At 46.6% G+C, this 18,934-nt stretch overlaps 2 protein-coding genes across 2 annotated transcripts in view; one reads left to right on the forward strand and one right to left on the reverse strand.

The window, feature by feature from the left end:
• Positions 1-15,173, forward strand: part of LOC137435197 (copine-2) — a 76,840-nt gene extending 61,667 nt beyond the window's left edge. The window contains 5 exon segments of the mRNA XM_078784556.1: positions 2,947-2,998; positions 3,891-4,024; positions 4,347-4,508; positions 14,219-14,293; positions 14,447-15,173. Of these exon segments, the coding sequence (XP_078640682.1) occupies positions 2,947-2,998; positions 3,891-4,024; positions 4,347-4,508; positions 14,219-14,293; positions 14,447-14,566 (543 nt within the window). The 3' untranslated portion in view covers positions 14,567-15,173.
• Positions 1-18,934, reverse strand: part of HERPUD2 (HERPUD family member 2) — a 343,531-nt gene that overhangs the window by 233,310 nt on the left and 91,287 nt on the right. The gene's annotated exons all lie outside the window — the stretch shown is intronic.

The raw sequence follows: 18,934 nt of genomic DNA on the forward strand, positions 1-18,934 counted from the left end.
TCATCATCTGGACCTTAACCAGAATAGAATCAGCTTGTTCTTGTCACCTAACCAACTCGTCCACCAAGTTTCGTATTGATCCATCCACAACTTTTTGAGATGTCCTGCTCCATATCATTTTTGGCCGCATCTCTCAATGATGAGGAATTACTCTAAAAATATAAGTGTCTGAATATTCTTCACCAATACGGGACTTTTGAAATGACGTATGAATAATAATGAGGCATTTTTGCGCATGCTCTGTTTGTGCTTTTTCAGTGACTGTTCGTCTTGCCGGATACTTTTATCCTGCCGTTGCTGGCGAGAAACATGCAATTCAAATCGTCTTTTAAAGATCGTTTTCAGCATTTAGATGAAAGAGTGTATCTATCTATAATTCCAGTAATCTCTGTCTGTACGTTTGTACGTTTGTCTGTGACCGCTGTTTCTCGACAACCACGGGTCCGATATACTTTTAACTTGCCAGGTATATTGCTGGGGACCCGAGGATGTGCCTTTTCAAGGTTTCATATTAATCGGACAATTACTTACCGAGCTATGTCCAAAAAACGATTCAACCAATCAGAGAGCAGCGAACGATCGCGTGTGCCGAACGTGGCGGACACACTCTGCCTCGGATGGCACATTTGACAGCGTATTCATTTATTTCACGTTGGAAAACTATGTTGCCGTTAAACTATGTTTTAATAAAGTTTTAAAACTAATAAAAACGAATTTGCGATTCATTCGCTTTCCTGCGCGTTTGTGCACGCGATGGCGATTTCTTTACCAAACTCCGGAAGCCGTTCGCTTTGGACCAAACCATTTCATGTAAATAGAGGGGGGCGATTGTCACCACTCGCAAGCCGTTCGCTTTGGACCAAACCATTTCATGTAAATAGAGGGGGGGGATATAATTTTAGATATATATATAGTACGGGCATGCCCTAGTATTTCAAAATGGCTAACCATAATTGTTCTGTTCCTAAACGCAAATTAAACTCATGGAAATCTAGGAAATACGAGAAATATCCATGGATGAGAGGTGTTGGATTGGTACTATTTCCTGTTTGTACAAGTGAGTTGCGGCAGTGGAGAGGATATAATACAACACACACACACACACACATACTCACACACACAAACACGGATGCTTCTCCTTTTATCGTTGGATGCAAAAATCTTGTATAATTTCGAGAAAAAAAAAATTATGGTACAACTCGATCCAAATAAAAGTTTAATTACGAACCATAAATTATTGGTTTTTGCTTTGAGAAAGTTTTCACAATTGGATGAACACTGAAGGACCCATATTTGAGTGCAGTTTGATCATAGCTTATGCATACTTTTCCTCTTCTCCTTTGCTATGCAGCACGTATCTATAGGTAACATATTTGGTGAGGGTGTGGCTATGCTGCTGCTTATTTGTATAATAGTGAAATACTGTCCTGTGACTGCTCTCAGTTAAGACCGAGAGTAAGCCACGGATGGAAACGAGCGTTAATGAAGGCGTTCAACTCCAATTGATGGCGGATAGTACGCGAGGAGGAAGAAGAATACCGACTTACCTGGAGGGCCTTGATGATGTCTTCACCCTTCGAAAAGTAACTCAATCGAACTGGATTTTATGTACAAAAATAAACAGGTTTATTAACGGAATCCGAGAACAATGAAACGCGCCGGGTAAATAACTATGGTTCCTATTCGGAGCACTCCCACACCAGACGTATCAAACAAACACACAATGGAATATTTAAATGAAAAGAAATGTTGTGTGTTTTATCGTGGGGACTTATCTCAACCAGTGGAGGTGTGTCAGGGATTGTCAGGCCCCAAGCGCATCGTCCCGACGTGGCTCCTGTTGGCAGGAAAACCGCCCGACCTTGGCGCGAAAACAGGCCTCGCTGTACAGTCCATCTCACACCACAGCACTCGCAGGCACCAGGAGCAAGAGGTCGAGGGAGAGGAATCACGAGGCAGCAGAGGGAAGAGGTCCAGGCACGAAGGGATCCAAAACGAGAGGGGAAAATGTCGGTCTCTCTCCACTTTTTATCAACCCCTCGTGACGTCATCTCTCTCTCTCTGCCAATCCCTGCTGGCCAACATCACAGGCTCAATTCTCCACCAATGGCTGCGTCACTTCTCTCTCATGCCATCGATCGGTGTCCAATCAGTACGTCGCTTCCCTTGCTCTTACTTCTCCACTCAGCGAGCTGCTTCTTGCTTTGCTCCAGCCAATCACCAGTCCTTCCTTACTCTGGCCTTCCTTCCACCAATCTAAGGGAAGCTTCTTGCCCCTCCCTCTACCAATCGGCGGACCTCGTCCCCCTATTGGTGGTGTCTTGTCCAATCGTTGCCCCTCTGGGCGTGTCCATTGCCTGCCTGCTCGATGTTCCATCGCCATGCCGGCGTAATGCATGGGTGCTTCCTGCCTGCACTACTCTTGAGTTGTATTGTGGGGAGGGGGGGGGGGGGGGTGGGAGGGATTTAATCAGTGTGTGTGCTAATGGGCCTGTCTAGTGTCTATGGTGTAGTGCCATACGGGACAATGGATAAATCACCAGGTCCCACGCACAGGGGAATTAGCATAATCCCTACTCTATTTAACACAAGGCCATCCTCGTATGACCACAAAGATACACTGACATGAACAAACCGCCTAAGCAAACTTATTACATGTGGGGTTCCCCATCACGATAATCGGAGCATGATACCTACACAGATTTACCTGATCCCTATATCACTCTACCCCAAAATTCATAACATTACCAATCATCAAGTATGATTTGTGGTTAATACTTTTAGATGAAGTCCAGCTCAATGCTCAGAAGTCTTGTAATATGGCAGATCATATCAGCAATCGCTGTCACATCCACCCCCTTAACATGGATTTTAACCACAGACATATTGTCTCTCTTCTCCTCCCACTCTTCCCCTTTTCCCCTTCCCCCCCTTCCACACACACAGGTTCACCACGACTTTGCATTAAATTTCAACCCTCAAAACCCTTTCTGCAATGGTAAGGAATGCCTTTCTTTCATTTTAAATTTCCATTCTTATTGTTAACACTAAATTCACACACGACAAATATTGATCTTGTTATGATCGAGATTAGTTATAGTTTGTTAAATTGTTATTTGATAGGCAATGTATTGTAGGTTGTTAACCCTCCCCACTCATCCTCTCTGAACTCTTTATCTTCCCAGCAATATTATTTCATAGTCAATCGGCAAACACTTCTCACCAACTATGTCGGCCCCATTACCATCTTAAAGGGAAATTTAACTGAAATTTAAACAAATCGGAATTACTAGAGAGGATCATTCTTTATTTTTTCAAATCATCCCATGCAGGTATAGCCCAGAGATACACACACTTACCTCTATGCTGTCTACCCTGGGATCGAATCTCAACCCAGATATAAACTGTCAATCTGGTGTTTTACATGCAAGGTGATTTATCAATGTGTCCCTCGGATGGACGGTAAACTGGGTGTCTCTTCTGCTCGCATTAGTTGGTGGATGTTAAAGATCCCATGGTGTCCTTCGTGAAGAGTAGGTGAGCTATTCACCGACACATTGAACAAGTTCCAAATTCCTGTTCCAACCAACTTAGTTGAACGTCAGGATTGGCCAACCAGTTCCTGAAATATTTGGGCCAAAAAGTTTCCATTGCCAACCCCACATGGAGGCAATGACTGTGGCCGTTAAAGCCTCACCATCATCGTCTTCATCATCATACAGAATCTAGCCTTGGAGAAAAACCGTAAGGAATCTAACTCGGTATACTTGTGTGAATTTGCTCACGGTTGATAAATAAATGTAACTTGTTGGCTCTCCCTGTAACTGCTGTGGATGTAGCCGTATCTTGACACCCACATTCCACTGTATTGAACCCTCCTCCCTTCACAGGAATCGAGGGAATAGTGCAAGCCTACCAGTACTGCATACAGAGCGTGCGACTTTATGGGCCAACCAATTTTGCTCCGATCATCAACCACGTGGCGAGTTTTGCTGCTGCGGCCATTCAGAAGAACCAGGCCTCGGTCAGTCAGTCAGTTTGTTGTTTGGGTGGCGTTGGTTAAAATAAGACATTAGTTGTTGTCTGACAGCTTTTAATTCAGCTTTCCTGCTTTTTCATGATTTATGACACAGCCATTGGACTTTCTCTTAAGCTTTTAAAATGTCAGTTGTGGAACAATATTAGAGTCAAAATCTCAAGGTCTGAAAGCCATAACAGCACGAAATTGAAGGAGGGACATCAGCATATTATGTAATCAATGGAAGGAAAATTGATAGGGCACACTAAAGAAAACAGGAGTAAAATAAACAATTTTCAAAAAGGTTTTTTTTTATCCTTGGGTGCAGGATTATTTTGTGCTGCTGATCATTACTGACGGTGTGATCAGTGACATGGATCACACACGCCGTGCCGTGGTGAATGCCTCCCGTCTCCCCATGTCCATAATTATTGTGGGCGTTGGGGGTGCAGACTTCGAAGCCATGGAGTTCCTGGACTCAGATAATCAGGTGAGGAGGGAAGGAATTGAGAGAGTGGTGAATGGGAACTTTTATTTATTTATTTATTTTAGCCTGCAGTTTCAACATCGTGAACGATGAAGGTGTTTGCAGGCAAAGTTTAAGTCAAATCACTATCTGTTGCCATTTTAGCAGTGTTAACAAGCACTATAAACCTAGTCGAGTCAGGAATGGTGGTGGTAAGATAAGCTGGAGTAAACATTGAAATGGATTTGATAAAGCTTGTTAAACGCGGAGGTACTATACACATATATACATATATCTATAATAATAAAAGGCAGTGTCCGTCCGTCCGTCTATCTCCTCCATAACTCCAAAACAATGAAACCTAGCGGCCCCAATCTTTGCATGCATACACCTGGACCTCCAACAGATTGCAAGGATGAATAATGGGTATTTGGGTGTGTTATAACATCCTTTTTGAAGATGATTAACGAGGTGCTCATAAGAAAAAAAAAAACGATATGGTGGCTTACCAATATGGCGGCCTGCCATCTTGGTCATCCCACTGTACCTTGCTGGTTTCTTAAGCCGCCATTTTGTTTTGGCTGACTCAAAAGTGCCTTGCCTTGGAAACACGATCGATTATGGTTACATAATTGAAGCATACTAGTACCTGACTGCAAAGCCGCAATGAGCCGGCGAAGCCAAAGCCCTTTGCCACTATTTTACCTATCCCTATGGCATCAGTAGGGTAGATAGTTGGTTGTAGGTAGGTGTAGTCGGTACCGTACCTAGTTCAAAATGACACCATTTGCATTCTGGATGAGATTAAAATTTATAAAATTTCCTTCTTGATTAATTCGGTGAATTCCGTCGCAACTTCGGATATTTCCGGCCATGAAAAACTATCCCCTATGGCCGTGAGATTTCTAAAAAATAATTCTTCGTCAATTTTAGAATATTTGACGCCGTTTTCAGCATCCGAAATGTGGTAAAAAGCTTTTTTGAAATATTTTTTCAAATGCTCGAATCTCATTGGTTCCGGTAATTGGTGACGATTTTCGTTGAAGATAACCAGGGCCTGTGTGAGCCCGGGGAACGAAGTTGGTCTTAAAGTATTTTAATTACAAATTAGAGGTGCATAAGATTGTGAATCAAACAAAGACGGGTGAAACAAACTCCTATTGAACTTTTTCGCAATTTTTTTATGCATACTTCCGCATCCGCAAGATGGCGGCCTCCATTGAGTGATTTGGTGCATCAAAGCTTGGAATTCTCAAAGGATCCAGCATAATCTGGTTTTTCAACATAATACGTACGCGTTCATTCACAACACCGGCTTCGCCGGCTATCATCAAAATCTGGATTCGGATTTAAGGATTGCATGCTGTAAACTAAATAATCTCCAAATCTGGAGTGATATCCGACAAAATTTACCATATCTTGCGATTTTATAACAAGGAGGCATCCATGTGGTACTCAAGTCTTTGCAGACTGAGATTAAAGCTCTATGGTCACAAATAGACATTTCGCCATATTGGAGGGCGAAATCAAGATCGACATCTCTGCCTTTGTCTATTTGTGACTATAGAGCTTTAATCTCAGTCTGCAAAGACTTGAGTACCACATGGATGCCTCCTAGTTTGGAGGTGATGTGTTGGTATAATTTATGCACATGATGTCAGCGTCATGTCATAGGGTTGGTGTGCTTCCTCAGTTAAATTTAATGTTCCTGACTGCAAACCTCCTAATTGTTGATGAGCAGGGCAGAGACAATGTGTCAGCGTGGTAGGCTACACTTGTTGCTAACAGGTTGTGTGGCAATTGCTGGGGTGGGACTCAATCTATGCCTTGCTTCCGAAGTCGTTAGGGGATTCAATCTCTCTGTGTGTGTGTGTGTGTGTGTGTGTGTGTGTGTGTGTGTGTGTGTGTGTGTGTGTGTGTGTGTGTGTGTGTGTGTGTGTGTGTGTGTGTGTGTGTGTGTGTGTGTGTGTGTGTGTATAATATTGTTGCGGATCTCAAACGTCGGCCTTCCCCTTACCAAGGGGGGATGAATCCCCTTGTCTTTTATCTAGCCGACGCGATCCGGGGCTATCACGTTCCTTCCGGTCAGTGCTGAATAGGGTGGTCGGTCAAATTAGTCCTATTACCTAATTACCAGCGCCTCCCGGGAAGCAAATAAATAACCCCGCCCGAACCATGGTTTTAGTGGACATGCCGAGCGATAGCGAGCCGCGATTCGGGCCGTTAACAGGAACTAACCCGATTGTAGCGGTTCCTAATCACGCCACGTTTACCCAATGGAGAAATCACTAAAACGGTCGAATCAAGAGGAAAAGGAAGAACAGTTGGTTTATTAATTATTTACACAGGAAGAAGGAGAAGTACAGAATGCACAGGGCAGCCTTAATAACAGTGCTGTTATTATTCCCAGACAAACGGGCCCGCACACACACACACTCACACGGGGATGTAGATGGTCGGGGTTGAAGGTCCAGGGATGATGTCCACAGCTCGCTCCGGTCCCCGACTCGTACCATGACGAAGATGGTAGATGGCAGGCAAGCTCGCCGCGTGTCGTTGGCGCAGATCGGACAGGACAATTATATGGGGGGGGCGGGGGGGGGGAGGAGCGGGATCGGTAGGCTGCACTAGTGGTTACTTCGCGGCTCACGGCCGCGTATGTAATAGAAATACTAGCGCTTTCTATGCGCTTCCAGCAAGCCCAAAGCCGAATCCCCAACGAGTTCTTGCAATCAATGCCAACGTGACAGTCCTCCTGATCAAAGCGCAATCGTGCAAGTCCTTTGTAAAGCGCATATATCCTCAAGTGCTCATAAACCGCATAAGTCCTCTTTCAAAGCCAAGCGCGATTCCTTCAGTCCTCTCGTGCGCATCAGCCCTTATCACGCGAGTCCTCTGGTAAGTCCTGATCAACCGCATAAATCCTTTGGTAAGTCCTTCTTTGGTAAAGCGCATAAGTCCTTATCACGCGAGTCCTCTGGTAAGTCCTTTTCGCACAGTCCTCTGGTAAGTCCTCTTCACACGAGTTCTGTTCTCTGGCAAGTCCTGATAAGTCTGCTGGAAGGGCTTTGCGTGCGCCGTTATATAGCGCTGCCCAGCGAACCCTCTGGAACCTCCAGCCACACCCTGTCAGGCGATGTCGCCTCAGCCCTGATTGGCTGGTGGCCCTCACCGTCCCCCTGCTGCCGATCCCGATCTCAGCCTCGCTGCCGCTCTACCCCCCTTTTTGGGCCTACCTCGTGTCACTGTGCTAGTTCCAGCAAACCAAGAGCAGCAAACGCTGCTGGTAGCCAAAGCGTAACAAACTGCGAGCATCCCAAGCGTAACAAACTGCGAGCTGTCAAATGGAGCGCGGGATGGATTTTGCCCAACGAGGTGGAATTTGGAGGGTGGAGGCACAATGGAAGGAGCCTATTCTTATTTGTTTTACACAACGCAGATGTCACTATTGGAAATGGCCTTATCTCACATGTACTAAGAAATAACTAACGTTCTAAGGTGACCTACGTGTTGCATGTGGATTAACGATGGGGGCAAAACCTTTAACCTTTATTAATCAAATATGTACACTCTCAGAACCGCAACAATATATATATATATTGTGACGGTTTTTAGAACCTTCACTTTGTAAAATAATAATTCTTGTAAATATCCCCCTTTGTGAAAGTTGCACCCTAGTTAGGCCATGTACAACATGTAGCAAACAATAGATTCTTCTTTAGTTATTTCATTAGTATGCGTTTCAGTTAAGGATCTGTTTCCAATAGTTGAATCTGCGTTGTATTAATCAAATAAGATAGGCCCCTTCAATTATCCTCAATCGTCTCTCTTCAAAGTGCAGTAGCGGTATGGCAGCATTCGCTACCCTTTGTTTTGGTTTGATTGCTGGCCCCAAGCCACCATTACGCACGCTGGAATCTGGAGGAAAAAAAAAGGGAGGAGTGGGTTCGAGCGCCAGGAACGAGGCGTGGCCTGTCAATGTCTCATTAAGAAGTGGAGCCAGCGAGCCCTCGCCGGCCAACCAGGGCCGAGGTGAGCCGACCGGTAGGCGTGTCCTAGGAGCCGGCGGCTGGATACAAGAACGCCCAATAAAAGCGGCTGTGAGGGACTGCTTCGAGAGATGAGTGCGAAGGTCCGAGACACGAGGTACCAGATGAGAACACAACGAATCGTAAGGCAGGAGAGTGGGTCCGTTGACGACGACAATACCGCAATATATTCGCATTGTCCGACCGCGTGAAACCGATACGTGCAGCTGCCGCCGGGTTTCGCCTCAAGCCCGGAGCGTGGACCGGAGCGCGACCTGGAGCGGACCTCCATGCTGTGCCATCTGCCCGGACCTTCCTGCCCTGACATCTGCTTGGACCTTCTCCCCCTTCCAGCCATTCCTTCCTGCCATTCCCTATCCGTGTAAGTCTGTGTTCTGTTTGGGCGTATGGTAATATAAGACTGTTTTAAGGCTGCCCTGTGTATCTGCTTCTTCCTCTCCTTGTAAATGCCCTTCTTTCATTTCCTCTTCGGGTTTCGTGTACATAATTAATAAATGTCTGTTCTTCCTTTACTTTGGTTTCTTCTTCCCCCGATCGCTTTAGTCCTTTCCCGATTGAGTACCTGTGGCACGATTCGGCCAACCGCTATAATCGGGTTTAGTCTCTTGTTAACGGCCCGAGTCGCAGCTCGCTACGCTCGGCGCATCCAATCACGCTGCGGCCCGGGTGGGAGTATCTCCTCGCTTACGGCCGGTGGTGGTAATTCGGTAGTAAGACGGATTGGACTTACAACCCTACTCACCACCGACCGGAAGTGACGTCATACTTCCAGGACCGGTGGACGGCCAGCTTAACAGGACAAGGGGATTAATCCCCCCCCCCCCTTGCTAACTGGAACCCCTTGACCGCCTCCACCTTGGCCGGCAGGGGGACGGCTCCGTGCCTGGTGACACGGTGCCCCAGAAAATCGATTATGGCGGCGCCGAACCGGCACTTTGCGGGGTTCACAATCAGGCCATGCTGGCACAGGCGTTCGAAGAGCGTGCGGAGGTGGCGTAGGTGCTCTTCGCGGGACGCGCTGGCGACGAGGATATCATCCAGGTGGACGTAGACAAAATCCAAGTCACGCAGGATGCTGTCCATCAGTCGCTGGAACGCCTGAGCCGCATTCTTCAGACCGAAGGGCATGCGCAGGAACTCGAAGAGTCCGAATGGCGTGATGACCGCCGTCTTCGGGACGTCCGCCGGCCTGACGGGGACCTGATGGTAGCCGCGTATGAGGTCCACCTTCGAGAAGAAGGACATGCCCGCCAAACGGGCGGAAAAGTCCTGAATGTGGGGGACGGGGTAGCGGTCGGGAGTCGTGGCGTCATTGAGACGGCGATAGTCACCGCACGGTCGCCATCCCCCGCCGGGCTTCGGCACGATGTGCAGCGGCGACGCCCAAGCGCTCTCTGAGCGCCGAACGATGCTGAGTCGCTCCAGTGTAGCGAACCCCGCTTTTGCCACCGCCAGCTTCGTCGGCTCGGCGGCGTGCCCCGGCGTAGACCGGTGGCCCAACGGTGGGGATGTGATGGGCCACCCCGTGCTTGATGGCCCCCGCCGAGAAGGTGGGCCGCGTGAGGGCCGGGAAGCCGGCGAGGAGGCGGGTGAATGCGTCCGCTGCCGGAAGCGTACAGACCAACGTGGCCGGAACCGAACCGTTCGGCAAGCCGCTTGGCAAGCCGCTCGTTGAGCTGGGCAACGCACAAGCGAGCGAGCTGAACGTCTCGGCCTGGACAAGACGTCTGCGCTTGACGTCGACCAGGAGCCCATTAGCGCACAGGAAGTCCGCGCCAAGCAGTGCCATGGGCACGTCGGCGGTGACGAACGTCTATCGGAAAACCTGCCCTCCGAACCGCAGAGAGAGGCAGCGTTTTCCGTACGTACGGATGGGCGTCCCGTTCGCGGCAAGCAGCGCGGGGCCCCCACCCGCGGCGTGCTTGTCTGACGTGCCGGCGGGAATGACACTCGCCTGCGCTCCCGTGTCGCACAGGTAACGGCACCCGGAGAAGGTGTCCGTTATGAACAGCAGGCTGCTCGAACGGCCGGTGCTCATCGCCACTATTGAGCGCCGGCCCAGGCGTTTCCCTACCTGTTGAAGGAGCATGGCGGATGACACTGCCGAGCTTCGTGGCCGAACTTGGCATGGAACCAGCACCAGGTGGTGGAGCTGGAGGAGCGCGGCTGGCTCCGCCAGGCCGGTGGAGTTGGTGGGTTTCCCCGCGGTGGCGGTTTTCGCCGCGGCGGTGGGCGGGGCGTGGCGGCGGTCACGAGGTGCGTATCAGCATGCTGCGTATGCTGTATAAGCTGATGCTGTGGATCAGCAGCATCAGCAGCAGCATCAGCAGCATCAGCCACGAGGGCCGTGACGGCCACGCCGACTCTCGCCCGCGTGTCCGAAGCGGCGAAGTACTTGTCCGCCTCGGCTGCCAATGCTCGGGGTTCCGTTAGCCCGGTCCCGGCCAACGCGAGGCGAACCTGCGCTGGAAGTTGGCGACGGAAAAGCGCCCGGAATAGAGAACCGGGGGCTTCGTCGCCCAACAGTGACAGCATATGGTCCATTCGGACCGACGGGCGTGTGTCACCGAGCTCGGGGAGATCCAGGAGGCGGTCGGCCCGTGCGTCGTCCGTGAGGCCGAACGTGGCTAGGAGTAGCCGCTTGAGTGCCTCGTACTTGTGGCCGTCCGGTGGGTGGCGAAGGACGGACACAACTCGAGCGGCCGTGCCGGGCCCGAGGGAGGCGAGGACGTGGCAATAGCGCGTGTCATCGCCGGTGAGGCGCCGAAGCTGAAATTGGGCTTCGGCCTGGACGAACCAGACTTCGGCCTGAGCCTCCCAAAATTCGGGAAGTTTGATGAAGTTGGCCATGGCAATGGCGTCGCGTGTGGAAGGATCGCTCCGGCAGATCCAACGTCAAGGGGGTCACCAGTAAAGCGCGGCGTTACGCGCGCTGCTTGCGTGCAAGGAGGAAGCGGACAAGCGGTAACTTATAAGCGTCTTTATTTCAGGAGCTCACTGTAACACTGGCGCGCTCCGGGCTGCGCGCCCGGTGTATATCATGAGGCCACGCCTACCCCTCGGGCGTGGCCACCGCCCACTTGGTGCGCGGAATGATGTCACCACGCCAGTGGGCTTTTGTGTCCGCCACAATATAACATAAACACATGTAAACACACAAGTCAGTCCTTTGAACAAGATGGCTGGTCCTATATCCTCTCCAAAAACAGCCTCTCCACTCACTCTCACGTTGTGAAGATTGACTCTTCTTTTGAAACGTTGGAACCAGCCGTGGCTGGCGGTGAATGTTTCGGAGTAGTCCTCTCCCCCACGCTCCTTTCGGATCTCAAAGATGCTCCTAGCCTCTGCCTGGATCATGAGGAAACTTAGCGGCAAACGTTTCTGCAGCTGGTCCTCCATCCACGTCATCAACATCTCCATTTCATGGATGGGCCCTTGTCGCTTCTTGGTGATGGTAGCTCCCATGTGCGCCGATCCCTTCACAGCTTCTCGGATGCGGTGTTTATCCTTCAAGATGGTGGAAACCGTTAAATGTTAGAGGCCTACGTCACGTGAGATGGCGGCCACTCTTTTACCGTTCTCGAACTGCACGATTATTTTCATCTTTAACTTCAGGTCGATCGCCTTCCTCTTTTTTTTCTCCGATCCATCAGTGGATGCATTCTTCCTCTTGCTAGACATGATGATGGCAGTACGGTACATACACACTTATAGGCGATGGAGCGTAAGGGATGTTGTCAGCACGAGGCACAAGGAGCAACAGATTTTTGCGATGGTCGTAAGTGCGAGTCGTCGTAAGTCGCCTACATCGTAACTCGAGGAGAGTCTGTATACATATACATATACACATACACATACACCATCTGGTACACCTCAGCTGACACCTACTTTTATGCCGGACAGTCCGGACTCTCAAGGCCAGAACACCAATGGCAACGCAACAGGCCAGTGGTGTGTTCGGTCTGGGCAGTGCCATCAAATAAGGAGGATGCACAATGCACAGATGATGGGAATATGTCTACCCACCTGGTGTCAAGTCCTGCGCTGTCTCATGCATCACATTGAGAAGGGTGTGGTGGCAAAACGTACTGGCTGTCCTGGTGCTCATCCCAAATGGGCATCTGCGCAGCTTGTTTTGGCCCAGGTCACCGACTTTTACAAGAAGGCAAACATATCCACCATCTCTGACAACCAGGCATGCATCTTGCTCAATCAGCTTCTGGATGCCAACTGCAAGATGAGGGAGATTCCGACCACGTGTATATCAACCCTGGCCACACTCGCCAAGCTGGAACAACGACTGGATGCGACTTTCTGGTTATGGTTGGGCAACGTTGAATCGATGGTCTGTACCTGGAGTTTCGTCTGTTCCTGCAGTCAATGAAGACTGATCACATAGCATCTTTCGGCACCTACAACAAGGTCCTGTCACAGACAATACACCGTCACCAGGTTCATGAGAATGCCGAGGCAGAACCATGGAAGTGGAAGGTGCAGAAAATTAGTGCTGCTAGTTCCATCATTTTGTTGGCAGATGACAATGAGGTGGCAGCCAGCAGCAACGATGAAAGTGATGCATGCCACAGACAACTACTGCGACTTCCACTCGGAGCCATCATTGCGGCGAGCAAACCGGCACCCCGGCATTCATCCCACACCATATCTCACGGTCTGAGCAGCACTTCCAGAAAGTTTTACAAGTTGTTGAGCACGGATAGGCCCGTGAACCAAACCTGCGTTTGAGGAAGCGAGCAGCAGAAGCCACACTGTAACTATTTGGTAATGTTTTAAAGAGAAAATAAGAAAAATTTGTCATGTTTCAAAGAGAGAATAAAAAAATTGAATTGTTGCCTTTTTTTCGTTTGTTGGTTACCCGATTACCCAAATTTTCAAAAGAAAAAGTGGAACTAAATTTTTTCCAATTTTGAATCTACCACCTTTTAGAGGCCATTTTTGGAATCATTGACCCTGAATTACTGTAAGAAAGTGTTCTTACTTTTACAGAAATTCGAAAAATCTTGCATTTGGCCAAAGCAAACCATTAGTAGCATGGGTACCCGAATGACATCACATCACCCCTGTCATGTGACCAGATCCTCAGCTCTGATTGGTGTACGTTTGAGGGGACGGGACATACATACATACGGACAGACAAACACTGTTCTGGACAGCTTTTCCCTATGGGCTGCACCGTAAAAATGTACGACTAAATGAATGTAATAATAAAAAGAGAATATTTTTCAAAAACGGGGTGTTTGATGCAACCTAGCAAGGGCAAAGAAAAGTGCAATTACTCATATTGTGGTGAGGGTTAAAAGTTAAAACCTGTTCTACCTACTTCGTGGTACGTCTCGACATCGTACATTCCACTGTTCCAGGTGTAGCCGGGTGCATCAGAGCTTTTAAAACATGTGTGGTATTTAATGGTTGTAAACACCTTTCATTGATCTGTTGCTGATATACCAATATTTTTGTGGATATACCGATTTTTCTTTTCATATCAATATTTTTCGGTATACTGGTATGTTCAAATTTCCAATACAAATTCAAATTTCCAATATACTGTTCAAATTTTCAAATTTCCAATATATCAATATGAAAACTTATGCCGATATAAGTGGTACTAGAATAGCAATATATCGCCGTTCCCTATGGCCAAGTTAATTGATTTATGTTGGCTTTTAGGTGCTGACGGCATCCACAGGAGAGGCAGCTGCTCACGACATTGTCCAGTTTGTTCCTTTCCGACAGTTTCTTGGTGTGAGTTACTCAACAAGTACAAGCAGACTTTTCTTAATAAGCTTGTTGCAATATTTCGCTTCGCCCACATTCAAAGTCCAGGTAAACCCATTGAGGTTGCGTTGGAGACACAGTGATAACCCCTTCGGTGAATTGTTTTCCTATTATTTGCAGATGCCAAAGCAAGCTCTGGCCAAAAGCGTCCTGGCTGAACTTCCAATGCAAGTCATGCAGCACTTCAAGCAAAGGGGACTTGCACCAGTCAAGTCCGTAGATGACGGCTCGGCGTTATAAAGATAGGGCTAAAGCTACGATGTCACACTCGTCTCAAACAACGTGTGAACTTCTGCTCTCCTGCTCTTCCAGGGCAAAACTGTTACGTTTAACAACATGGAGCTGGTTTTTATTCCAATTGCCCTTACGCTTCATACCATGACCTTTGACCGATGAGAGGGTGCCATGTGTCTCATTTCTACACAAACAGAGGTCGACATGCTATATAAATCATGGGATTTTTTTTCCTCACGAAGTGATCTTAAACATAGAGACGGTTTATAGTCTTGTTTAATGTGCCTGTTTTGTAATCCTCGCGCTCAAGTCATAATAGCTCCTCTAGACCTAGAGAGAACCAAATGCAGCTGAACCTGCAATGTGACCAGCATTTTCCACCAGGCAGGTAACTGGCTGTAATAAACAAGCAGGTCAGAATGTAAGTACAATTTGAATTTTTTTTTGTAAACTGCTTTGTGAGAAACACCATAAGCCGAGTTTGTGCCACGTCAGTTTCGAGTCCTCCTGACACCTCGTTCATTTTGAGTGGGATGTTTTACACTTGCAGAAATTCCAGTATGCTGATACGTTCACACAATCCTAAAATAAATTCCGTTGGACTCAAACCGAATTTACCAACACGCTTTTTTGTTTTTTTAAACATTCTGTGCATAGTACTTGTGACGTATAGATTATATTTTTGCTTTATTTTCATTTGCCCTGGTTGTGCTGGGTCCCAGAATGTCCTGTTGTAATAACAATTCACTGGCTCTTTGTAACATGTCCATTTGAGTGACTTAATGATCATATCTAACAGGAACAGTACCTGTGCAGTTTCACTGTGTATGTATGTACATACAGTCACGTGAAAAAGTAAGTACACCCCATGTAAAGTTTTGACTTTTTCAACATATTTCAACATACAGCTATTTTATCTTCATGTCAACAATATTGATAGATAAAGGTGATATAATATAACAAATATAATGAAACATTTACATTTTGTAGTCCATTGTACAATTTAAATAAACATAAATGAAAATTTCGCATGTGGAAAAAGTAAGTACACCCTTGGCTCTAATAGGTGGTATTGCCCCCTTTGGCAGAAACAACCTCAAGTAGGCGTTTCTTATAACTGTCTACCAGTCTCTGACATCGACTGGAAGAAATTTTTCCCACTCCTCCATGCAGAATTCTTTCAGCTGTGTGATGTTTGAGGGGTTTCTTGCATGCACAGCTCGTTTCAAATCCCCCCACAACGTATCGATGGGATTTAGATCCGGGCTTTGACTTGGCCATTCCAGAACCCTCCATTTCTTTCTTTTCAGCCATTCCTTGGTGAATTTACTGGTATGTTTAGGGTCATTGTCATGCTGCAAGGTCCACCTTCGGTTGAGCTTCAACTTTCCGGCAGATGGCCTCGCATTATCCTCAAGCACCCTCTGGTACAATGAAGAATTCATAGTGGATTCTATGATGGTGAGCTGCCAAGGCCCTAATGCAGCAAAGCTGCCTCAAACCATAATATTTCCACCACCATGCTTTACAGTTGGTATCAGGTTATTGTGGTCAAATGCTGTCTTTGGTTTTTGCCAAACATGTCTTCTGGTACTGTGGCCAAATAGCTCTACCTTTGACTCATCTGTTCAGAGCACATTGTTCCAGAAGTGCTGGTCTTTGCCTCGGTGTTCATTGGCAAACTTTAGTCTTGCCCTGATGTTCTTTCTGGACAGCAAAGGTTTCCTCCTGGCACACCTCCCATGTAGATCAAATTTGTGCAGCCTCTTTCTAATGGTAGACTCGTGCACTTTGACATCAACAGTGGCAAGAGCTACCTGTAGGTCCCGTGATGACATTCTGGGGTTCTTAGAGACTTCTTTCAGCATCTTGCGGTCTGCTCTTGGGCTAAACTTGCTGGGGCGCCCTGGCCTGAACAAGTTGGCAGTTGGTTTGGAATCTTCTCCACTTGTAGATGATATTTTGGACAGTCGAATGATTGATTTCATATTGTTTGGAGATCTTTTTAAATCCCTCCCCAGACTCGGAGGCATCTACAACCTTTTTTCTGAAGGCCTCAGAGAGCTCTTTTGATCTAGGCATGGTGATGCCGCACACTTCAACAACAAAGAGCAAACAAAACTAAATGTCTGAGGTTTAAATAAGACAGGTTCCTCCAAGATCCTCTCTAACGATGTTCTAATCATTTGCACCTGAAATGGTGCACCTGATTCTAATTTTATGTATTTGAAGTAGTGATAAATGTAGGGGTGTACTTACTTTTTCCACATGCGAAATTTGTATTTATGTTTATTTAAATTATACAATGGACTACAAAATGTAAATGTTTCATGATATTTGTTATATTATATCACCTTTATCTGTCAATATTGTTGAAATGAAGATTAAATAGCTGTATGTTGAAATATGTTGAAAAAGTCAAAACTTTACATGGGGTGTACTTACTTTTTCACGTGACTGTATGTATATATATATATATATATATATATATATATATATATATATATATATATATATATATATCTGGCAGTGTCTGTGTTGTCTTGGCACTGAACTACTCCCTCAAACTTTTGTGAAATCGTACCAAACTTCTGGTGTGCACCTATCTCTCCCGTGTAGGTGTTTCCTAAGGGTATATTTTTTGAAATAAAAAAAACAAATTGAAATTTGTTTTTGAAAAACTTTTTTTTCAACTTCAATTGTTTATAAAATGTAATATCACATATGTTACAAATACATTTGTGCAAAATAATTGTTTGTATTATGATTGGTGTAAACCATGACAAAACAGCAACTCAGGTACAGTCATTTATCTATATATCTACATATCTGGGCAGTGTGTGTTGTCACTGAACTACTCCCTCAAACTTTTGTTTCCGTGGTGGTGAGGTGTTTTGAATTACGTGGTGGTGAGGTTTTTTGAATTACGTGGTGGTGAGGTATTTTGAATTTCGTGGTGGAGAGGTGTTTTGAATTACCTGGTGGTGAGGTGTAATCAGCCCAAACTTCTAGTCTGCACCTCCCCCTCCCATATGTACATGCTGAGGGGTTCTTTTTTGAATTCTTAAAAATATTTTTTCAACCTAAATCTTCTACTTAAATTGCTTATAAAAATGTTATATCACAAACACTACAAATAAATTTGTGCAAAATAATTGTTTGTATTATGATTGGTGTAAATCATGACAACACAGCAACTCAGGTACAGTCATGATCCTCAGCTAAAACAAGCCCATTGCTCTATATATATATACATGTTGTTAAGTCCGTGGCCGAGATGAAAACCAGCCTCGGACCAGCCAGTCGGTCTTTACTTCGAGGCGAATTCCCCAAATTGGTGGTCAGTCCGTTGTGCGTGGGCATAGGAATCAGGGTGCTTACCTGCATGGAGCTCACAGAGCTTATCTCCAAAACCCACGTACAAAGAAACACGACACAACAAATGAAATGTGCAATAATGGATTTAATGAAATTAATGCTCGAAATAAAATGAATGTTGAGGTAAACATCAATTGTTTGCTACTTTGAGGGACTCTCCATACTGACACAAAAACACACAAGGGGAATGATAAAATAAAATAAAACAAGTCAGGAGACGATGATGGTTCACGAGCGAGCGGTATTCAATGACAAAGGACGGACTATAACAGAAACAGGCCCGGACAGGCCAGGCCCAGAAATGTCAAACCGAAGGTTACTGACCTTGAAATGAGATAGAAAATAATGTATAATCAGTTATGAGGTTAGTTAGCTACACAATACCGAAAATTCAGTGAAAAATGAAATGAAAAAAAAAATGAAAAAATTTTAAACAAATGAAATGAAAAGCTCCGTGGGGCTAGACACATGACATTGGCCTAACCAAATATCGAAAACCCTGTCAGATTCCACCAAACCCCTCGGATAAGATGTAGCTTGAACTCGATTACCCCCTAAAAGACGTCTTTTTGGGGTGTGGCTCCACCCACAATGGGCGCAATACGCCCACTCTAGGCAGGACACAACTAGATCATGATATCAACCTCCCACCCAAGTTTCATCAAGATCGGATGATATCATCGGGTAGTTATGCTGTGGACAGACAGACACACACACAGACACACACACATACACAGACAGATACACACACATGACGAATATAGTGGTCACTTGATAACTCGTGAACCAATGATGCTCTTTTTATATCGGCCGGCACTCAGCTTGCGTCTCAAAATGCGCCTGGGAACTTGATGGCCGCGGCAATCTGTGCAGCCGCCCGCGCAGGTAACGCTCCAACAAATGGCATCGAAAACGCCCAGGCGTGAGCAAGCAGCCTGACCCTCACCAATCATGCACTTCAGGGCGGGGCCTAACGGCGATCTTGACCGCCCACCG

The sequence above is a fragment of the Myxine glutinosa genome, chromosome 9 (assembly GCF_964187855.1).
Source record: "Myxine glutinosa chromosome 9, kmMyxGlut1.1, whole genome shotgun sequence".
Classification (NCBI taxonomy): domain Eukaryota; kingdom Metazoa; phylum Chordata; class Myxini; order Myxiniformes; family Myxinidae; genus Myxine; species Myxine glutinosa.